The sequence below is a fragment of the Microplitis mediator genome, chromosome 11, assembly GCF_029852145.1.
Source record: "Microplitis mediator isolate UGA2020A chromosome 11, iyMicMedi2.1, whole genome shotgun sequence".
Taxonomy (NCBI): domain Eukaryota; kingdom Metazoa; phylum Arthropoda; class Insecta; order Hymenoptera; family Braconidae; genus Microplitis; species Microplitis mediator.
This window is the reverse complement of record NC_079979.1, coordinates 15,267,471-15,277,123: the sequence shown is the minus strand read 5'-3', so window position 1 is coordinate 15,277,123 and position 9,653 is coordinate 15,267,471. Positions and strand designations below refer to the sequence as shown.

Sequence of the window (9,653 nt, the reverse complement as noted above, 5' to 3'; positions counted from 1 at the left end):
AGCAAAAATGTGTAAGTCAATCGATTGAAAATATGCCATATACATTTTTTACACCAATTTAAACTACCTGCAAAAATATTTTTACAACTCATGCGCACAACTCTGCCTATTTGAATTTTGATAATGAATTTAACATTTAATGTGGCACTTAATTCAATAGTTTTTTTTTTAAATATTGGTACGGTACTTTCTTCTGTTATACCCAAGCAGCACAAAAAAAAATTGTTGATTATGTTAAATTTAAAACGACAATTTGTTATCATGAATTTACGTTAACCAATTGTTAACTTAAATTCAACAAAAAGTTAACAATTTTTTTTGTGCCGTTTCGGCAGTTTTAATTATGAAAAAAATCAATGCGCATGTATTGGCATGCGCGAATTTGTGCGCATGCTCTTAGAAGCAATTTTCACCAATGGAAAACTGACATTATTTAAATGAGTCAGTTCAAATTTTTCTGTCAAAATGAAGAGACATTTTTTTTATGATCATTCGAGTAATGATCATATACTTATATTATATTGTATACTAATATTATTATCATAATAAAATAAAAAAAATGAATGATTCATATTAGTTTTCGATTTTATGATTTTTTTTTATTTTTTCATTAATTTAACAGAGACAAAGCTTCTTTATATTGTGAATATGTGGATTTTCAAACTAATTTCTTTTTTATTTTTTGTCATTGTGACGGGCAATGGAATCTTACAGTCGATGTCATCGTCATCAAAACATACTCCGATTTCACACACACATATGGTAATTAAAATTTAATATAATTGGTTTTATAAATACAATCATTACACAGAAAAAAATAAACTTTGAAAATTAGTGTTTGAAATTATAACCCGAAACTTGGGTGTCAATATATGAAATTTTAATATTTCAAATAATAAGTTTTATAATACGTGTTATAAATTTTTAATGTTTAAGTTACGATTTTTATAGTTCAAATATTAATTCTTTCTGCATTGACAATAAATTTTAATATTTATTCTATAATTATTTACGTTATAATTATAATTAAAAAAATTACTATTCAGAATGATGATAGTATTTACTAATGACTTTATCATTATATATTACTTGTCCTTTCTCAATTTAGATAGTTCATTTTTCCCTTGTACATGTAACGAATTTATAAGTTGCATCCATCAGTTTTCGCACGATCTCATATCTGCAATCGAATCGAATTCAATACATCAATTTTATAAATCTTTAAACATGCAAAATTTATCAATTGAATAATAACCATGTCAAATTTGATTTCGCGCTATTTTACAGTAGTTATAAATAGATTCACTGTTTTTTCGCCGGATAATTACCGTAAGAAATCGTAAAATCACCGAAATTTACAGTAAAACACTGAATTTTAGGTAGCAACACAGTAAATTCGTAGCAAACCTACTATAAAGTACGATCTTCTTACTGTAAAGAACGCAATTTTATCGTAGATTGTGGCAAAGCCATTATAAAACACGTAAATTTGATTATTATTACCGTGAATCGGGACAAACCGGTAATTTAGGAGGTTTGGCTATAATTTGTCTTTTTACTGAGAATTGGGTCCGTCAAAGAACTTTATATAACTTCAAAAAATTCGGCAGCTTAAAAAAAAAATTAATTAACGTCGATTGCTCTATACACTCATTTTTTTCTGCTCATTTAAAATTTATTTCTATTGATACTTATGCTATAAGACAAAATGGTCAGAATCAAAAAATTGATTAGTATTTATTTCATCATAGCGTTGATTTTTATTCTTCTTCTTTTTTCAAATTACAATCAGTGAATTATAACGAATTGTAAAGACAAAGATAAAAAATGAAATTAAAATGAAAATTTAATGAATTTTTTTATTTTAGTTTGCCTTAAGTCTATTCTCCGACAGTGCCCCCAACCCCACTATTTAAGTGAATATGAACCGACTCTCATCTGTCATAACCGTATTAAAATTTTATTAATTGATTAAAAAAAAAAATAAAGACTTAATTGTAACTTCTTTGAAAATCGATACCTCAGCGGAGGAAGAGTCATTCAAAATTTTATTCAAAAGTTGGAGCAGGCACAGTCTCAAAATGGCCTTGAATATTCAACAAAAAAATTAGGTTCGTTTATATTTCAACTATAATTAATAGAAAATAAAAAAAAGGTTAATAGTATAAATATTTTGTTACATATACACTGTAACAGCAATAACATATTAGTAAGAGTTTTGATGAGCTTAGTAGAAAATGTCGTGATCGGTCGTAAAACTTCAATAGCTTAGAATTAATGAGAAAAAAATTTTTTAACCAAATACTCAAGTTATTTTCAGTTAATAAAAATTTTTTCAAATACCGACTTGATAAATATTGTATTTTTTATGTAATTCGTTGAATTTATCGATCTAGTTTAATACAGTTGCAGTTTGAGTTCGTGCATAAAGTTCATTATATCAGTGGACGCAATTGATTGATTTTGAATATTATACATATGTATATTAACTATTGCACAATTATATGTACAGCTATATAGCTTGCTCAATGTCTGCAACGATATTCTTTTTGCATGCGGGTATTTATGACTACTTTGTTAGCTAACAGAGAACATTTTGCATTAAATTAGTTATTCCTTATTAAAATACTTATGGAAAACTAAAAGAGAAATAATACAGTTTTTTTGCAATGTATTTTAATAAAGAACATACAAAAAATCCGATTATAATCAAAAGTTGTTAAAAATTACAAGCAAAATCGTGAATACAAATGATTCATAAAGTGAATCATTATTAAAATTTCATTAAATTGAACTATCGTTTTTCTACAGAGTCAACTGCTCGGATTATGTTTTGCGAATAAATCGAATCCAATAATTATGAGTGCAGACTTGGTGGATTCAATCGATCAATATCTATCGAGTGCGATAAAAGCACCAATTACTGTGATTAACCACAAATTCAAATCGAAAAATATTATTCCGTATCACCCTTCGCATCCCACTTACGTGATATCTGCTGATTTAGCTGATGACCTTCTACTTCTTCTTCTTGAATTCAAATCATCTCCTGCCTGGAACATTGTCTCTCATTTCTTTGTTGTTGGAACTGATAAAAAGTCCTGTCAAAACAATGCAGCAAAGGTTCTCCGATTATTATGGAGATCGGATTTATTATCATCATTCTATTTATGCCCCGAGAACAGCAATGACACAACAATATATACTTTTAATCCCTTCACTAATTATGCACCCGATCCGTGGGTACAAGTGGCAATAACTTATAAACCTAATAGTCGATGGACGTTGTTCAAACAACTATTTGTCAAAGGTAATATTTGTAATTTTTCAAATTTTATTTGGTAAACTAACTGTATTCCTTTTATTTATTTTTTTCAGATCCCAAAATCTGTCATGTTCTTCAGTTCGATAAAACCAAAATTCTGGATGGTTATAGTGTAAAGACTCTTTCATCTTGGGGAGAGTTTGAATTTTTCAAGAAATTTATAGTTCCAAGCTTAAACCTCACGAATAGTGAACATTCTTATGTACTGAATACCACACTATTGGATATTTACCTTTCATTAAATACTAAAAGAAGTGATGTTAGTGTAGTAGGTACTCCACTTTCTTGGATTAATTATAATTTCAGTGATTTTATTTTCTTAAATTTCGAACAAAGTTTTTTAATAGCCACACAAAAGCGAAGTGTTATAACACCATTTAGTGAACTTAATTTTATATTTAATGTTAATACTGTTATAGTTATGGTAATTATTTTCTTATTAATTATTGTAATAATAGGACTGAACAATAGGTATCGATTTGGTGCAGCTTTTTTAGATGTCTATCTAATGGTGTTAAATATGGGGATTTTGTTACCTCTTGATAGATTAGCTATGCGCATCATTTTTTTCTCTGCCTTCCTATTCATATTTATATCAAGTCCAATCCTGCAAGGTGAATTGTTTGCAGTTTTAGCAAAACCTACATATCACAATATTGAAAGTCTTCAGGACTTATATCAATATAAATACCATGTACATTATTCTGGCCTTCTAGGTGAAGATATTAAAAATGCGGGATTATGGACAACTGATTCGGATATGCAATATTTACACCCTGATAATGGTAGCCTTTCATTTGAGTGTTTAGAACTAGCTAGCAAAGATAAAACTGTAGCGTGTATTTACGGCGCTGAATTTATATTAGAGAATGCTTTTAAATATGGACTACATGTATCCAATAAGTTACTATTTCCATCTAATTATATTTATAATGCCCGTAAAAACTGGGCCTTAAAAAGTCGCGTTGATCAGAAAGTTTTACATTTCATTGAAGCTGGTTTTATTAATCGATACGAGAGATTGTTGATCTATAAACGATTAAAAAAAATGAAGGTCATTGAAAACATTAAAAAATCTAAACAATCAGAAATCATAGACGGTGATGATTTAATGTATGCGTTTGTATTAATGGTACATTTATTACTTTTGGCTGTAGTCATATTTGCTATTGAAAGGCTTAATAAAATCATTAGACCCCCAAGGCAATTAGAAAGGGAAAATGAGGAACTACAAGAAGAAATTGTGTTCATTAACGAAGATAGAGTCGTTTTTGATTGATGCGTGTGTATATATTTATATATTCTGTTACGATAATTTCTGTCTAATTATTGATTGTTTTGTAGAGGAAAGGGGGGGGGGATCAAAATGGGCCCTTTTAGAAAAAAGAGCTGATATCCTTAGTGTTTCTCTCTTGTTTTACTTCTTCTTAGCCCCGTACCATGTATTTGGTCTCAATATGCCGCTTGTGTTGAAAATTAAAAATGGGCCCCCCAAATAAAAAGTTTTAATGTTCAATTTTTTTTACCCCTTTTAGTTTTTCTAGTTTTCTGCTATGTATTTGTGATCAATATGCGCCAAAATAAAAAATTCAAATTTGGGGCAAAATGGGCCCTCGAAAAAATCTACTAAAATTCAATTATTATCTTGTGTAATCTCAATAGTATATTACACATCAAGAGAGTAAAGTAGGGCATTCCAAACTGAATGTATAATTGTCAAGAAAATTTTCTTATTTAGACGAGTAAAAAGTCAACCACAATCTTAAACACTTTGCAGGGATTCCTTTCTCTTGAATCATTTAAATTGAACAAAAATTTGGGGAGCCTATTTTGCCTCCAAATATTTTGAGGCATCCAAAATTTTAGGGGACTCATTTTGCGGCCCATTATACCCCCCCTCTCCGCTCCCCTGTATGGACTCTCGTAATTTAATTATGAAAAATCAAACATTATTACAATTTTCTAATGAACAACTTTATGATGTTTGGAAATCTTGTAGTAAGCATATATCTAATTGAAGCATTGATATAAAATTATATTTATCGAATAACTTTCAGTCACATCGTGTTGATTGTTTTATCGTTAGTTGAATACTTCTGTTGTGATTATAGTAAATGATCTTGTTGTAGAATTATGGGTTTGTTATGTATTGGACTTGTATTAAATAAAGAAAATGTCAATTTCATAATGATTTTTTTTTACCTTTCCGCTAGGAAAATCGACGACTTTACGAAATTCAGTAAGCACACGGAGAAAATTTAATGAAACTATCTACAATATAAAATTTTTAAATTTCATTATCTAAAATGGTAGTAAATTTTTCAGCGGTTCTAATAATTAGTTTTACTAATGAAAATGATAACAGTAACAAATGATGGTGGTGACAATCACCATCGAACATATAGAGTTAACAAATAAATTAATATTATTTAAAATATTTTGTTTTTTTTTATCAGAAATCAAAATTTAAAAAAAATATATACAATTTCTGTGTCATATTAGCATTTTTAATTTTTGGTACCATAAATATTTGAACATTATTCTTTTTTTTTTCTTAGTATGTGACTTGCATAATTATTTTCTTTTTATAAATCGATATATTCAATGTTTATAAAATATCTAGGCTACAGTTATATTTTAAATAAAAAAAATAGTAACACGATAAGTTAAAAGCAAAAATATGTAAGTCAATCGATTGAAAATATGCCATATACATTTTTTACACCAATTTAAACTACCTGCAAAAATATCTTTACAACTCATGCGCACAACTCTGCCTATTTGAATTTTGATAATAAATTTAACATTAAATGTGGCACTTAATTCAATAGTTTTTTTTTAAATATTGGTACGGTACTTTCTTCTGTTATACCCAAGCAGCACAAAAAAAAATTGTTGATTATGTTAAATTTAAAACGACAATTTGTTATCATGAATTTACGTTAACCAATTGTTAACTTAAATTCAACAAAAAGTTAACAATTTTTTTTGTGCCGTTTCGGCAGTTTTAATTATGAAAAAAATCAATGCGCATGTATTGGCATGCGCGAATTTGTGCGCATGCTCTTGAAAGCAATTTTCACCAATGGAAAACTGACATTATTTAAATGAGTCAGTTCAAATTTTTCTATCAAAATGAAAAGAAATTTTTTTTATGACCATTCCAGTAATGATCAAATACTAATATTTTTATCTTATTAAAATAAAAAAATGAATGATTCAAATTAGTTTACAATTTTATTATTTTCTTTTTTTTTTTTTTTTTAATTGTTCCAGTGCATAGCCGCATGTACGGCCTTTTACACTTTTTGCCTTTACATCGCGACTGCTTCCTTTCTTTATCTGCTTTCATTGTGCGGCTGTGGCCCGACTTGTGCTTATACTGTACTGTACCATTACGGTGATACCCTACCCCCCACCTTGGCTGTGGGGGTATAGGGGCAAGGAAAGCCACAGAGAAAACCATTGCCATTACAGTTCGGTTAAGGTGAGGCTCTAGTGATCGGTAAAATTCCCATTTTACCGATCACTAAATCTTCATCCTGCGCCTAACGGCCAGAGACCTCCGATCGAGCTCAACTCGTGGCTAAGCGGTCACCCAGCCAAATTGCGACCATGCTCAGTGCTGCTTAACTTCAGTGATCGCCCGAGCCACACCAGAACCGATCGGCTGTCTCTGCCGCTCTACTTTTATTTTATTTTTTTTTATTTTTTCATTAATTTAACGGAGGCGAAGCTTCTTTATATCGTGAATATGTGGATTTTTTAAATAATTTATTTTTTATTTTTTGTCATTGTGACGGGCAATAAAATCTTCCAGTCATGGTCATCATTATCAAAACATACTCCAATTTCACACACCCATATGGTAATTAAAATTTAATATAATTGATTTTATAAATACAATCATTACACAGAAAAAAATAAACTTCAAAAATCAGTGTTTGAAATTATAACCCGAAACTTGGGTGTCAATATATGAAATTTTAATATTTCAAATAATAAGTTTTATAATACGTGTTATAAATTTTCAATGTTTAAGTTACGATTTTTATAGTTCAAATATTAATTCTTTTTGCATAGACAATAAATTCTGATATTTATTCTATAATTATAAATAAAAAAATTACTATTCAGAATGATGATAGTATTTACTAATGACTTTATCATTATATATTACTTGTCCTTTCTCAATTTAGATAGTTCATTTTTCCCTTGTACATGTAACGAAATTATAAGTTGCATCCATCATTTTCTGCACGATCTCTTATCTGCAATTGAATCGAATTCAATAAATCAATTTTATAAATTTCTAAGCATGTAGAATTTATCAATTGAGAAATAACCATGTCAAATTTGATTTTGAGCTTACGGTAGATATAAGTAGATTCACTGTTTTTTCGCCGGATTATTATTACCGTAAGAAATCGTAAAATCACCGAAATTTACAGTAAAATACTGGATTTTAGGTAGCAACACCGTAAATTCGTAGCAAACTTACTATAAAGTACGATCTTCTTACTGTAAAGTACGCAATTTTATCGTAGATAGTGGCAAATCTGTTATAAAAAATCGGTCTGTCAGTTGACCCTGCGGGCCAGCCTCAAAACTTTCCGCTGTTTTCGAGCTCAAGAGCCTCGAAAACATTATTGTGAATACATTTTCGAGCTCGAAAATACTTTTGTATGCTGTTGTTTTCGAAAAAAAAAGTTTTTCACCATTTTTTCTCCAACGATATCTCTCAAACGAATAAGCCGATTGAGACGGTTGAGGTGGCAATCGACGCGTTTTATCAAGTTCTAAAGCTGATCATATTTTGAATTCGATTTATCGAGTCGTTTTTGAGATATTTCAGAAAAAATAAAAAAATTTGTTTTTTTTAATTCTTTCGACAACGGTTTCTCTTGAACGAATCCCAGTCGATTTTGGAATCAATCCATCGAGCACATTAGAAGTTTCCGAAAAAAACACTTTTGAAAAAATTTTATTTTTGGAATATCTCTGAACGAGCCCTACCGATCAAGCTCAATTTTCTTACAGCTTCAAGATATCGACAAGCCACGTCGAATGACACCTTACAGTTCAAAATCGGTTAATCCGTTCAAAAGATACAGGTATTTACATACGTACGTACATACATACATACATACACTCGGACATCATCGTGAAATTAGTCAGAATAGCTTCCTAGGACCTCAAAAAGTCGACATCTGATGAAAATTCGATTTTCCTAAATCGGACCGAAACCAATAACTTCCCGAATTTTTGAAAATTTACAATTTTCTTAGCGGGAAGTTAAAAATTTTTATTGCAATGTTTTTTTTTTATTCTGTTCCTGAAGAATTTGTATATGTAAGCTCTTGTTTACAATATCATTCATTTTCATATTGATTAACCAAGTCTGCAATAAAGTTTTATTAGCTGTATCAATATAAAAACATACCGATAGTAAATTTTCGACAGGAATCGCAAATACATTTTCAGTTACAATGAATTCATATAAGTGTGATAGTTAGAGAAGTCTGACAGGCTCTTTGAAAAGTTTTGTTTGCAGAAGAGTTATTATTGCAAAATGATGGCCAAGGCACTTACAATTACTAATTTTTTAACAATCACATATTTTATCAATAATTTTTATAAAAGAATGAAGAAGACCAAAATTTTTTTCATTCAAGTATTTAAATGCTACATTAGAAGAATTATTTTTCAATGTTTATTATTATTATTATAATTAACATTATTATTATAACTGTCGCTAATAATTATTACTATCATTAATTATATGTTACTAATTATAAGTATTTTTTTAATTTGCGTTGTAACTGTCTAATTTTATTTTATTCTGACTTTAATGTAACTTTTTTTGTCTTAAATCTGAATAAAATATATTTCAATTGAATCAATTTTGACTTAAATGAAACTTTTTTTAACTTAAATCTAAGTAAAATGTATTTAAATCGACGCAATTCTGACTTGAGTGTGACTTTTTTTGTCTTAAATCTAAAGGAAATAGAGTCAAACTGAACCAGTTTTGACCTAAACGTGACTTATTTTGTCTTAAATCGATCCTAACTAAGCCACAAAAAGTCAAATCTAAGTCAAATGTAATGGAAATTTTACACTGACTAAAAAAATTAACAGTTGAAATTTGAAGGATTTTGGCTTAAATTTTAAGTCATAATTAAGATTTTTTTTCGACCCGGGCTGGCATCAGATATTTTTATAAAATAAGTTTACTGATCAGTTCTCACCAAATTTAAATTTCGCGCCAAAATATTTAAATATTTATTCATTATTTTTTTTATAATATTTCAAAATTACTCAAATA

The 9,653-nt window shown here is 28.8% G+C and overlaps 1 protein-coding gene across 2 annotated transcripts; it reads left to right on the top strand.

Moving 5' to 3' along the window:
* The first annotated feature begins 488 nt into the window (after nucleotides 1–488).
* On the top strand, nucleotides 489–5,489 carry LOC130677286 (uncharacterized). Of its 2 annotated transcripts, none has more exons than XM_057483982.1 (3): nucleotides 489–762; nucleotides 2,812–3,310; nucleotides 3,379–5,489. In XM_057483982.1, exons 1-3 carry the CDS (start codon nucleotides 589–591, stop codon nucleotides 4,602–4,604), a joined length of 1,899 nt encoding a protein of 632 aa, XP_057339965.1. In that variant the 5' UTR covers nucleotides 489–588; the 3' UTR covers nucleotides 4,605–5,489. The 2 variants fall into 2 exon arrangements, with proteins under 2 accessions (XP_057339965.1, XP_057339966.1); XM_057483983.1 differs by lacking the exon at nucleotides 489–762 and adding an exon at nucleotides 1,976–2,111.
* The last annotated feature ends 4,164 nt before the right edge of the window (nucleotides 5,490–9,653 follow it).

Coding starts and splice junctions, on each gene's coding strand:
- LOC130677286 (XM_057483982.1), top strand. CDS start 589: ATGATTTTTTTTTATTTTTTCATTAATTTAACAGAGACAAAGCTTCTT. Junction 763..2,811: donor CGATTTCACACACACATATG/GTAATTAAAATT, acceptor GTTTTTCTACAG/AGTCAACTGCTCGGATTATG. Junction 3,311..3,378: donor CAAACAACTATTTGTCAAAG/GTAATATTTGTA, acceptor TATTTTTTTCAG/ATCCCAAAATCTGTCATGTT.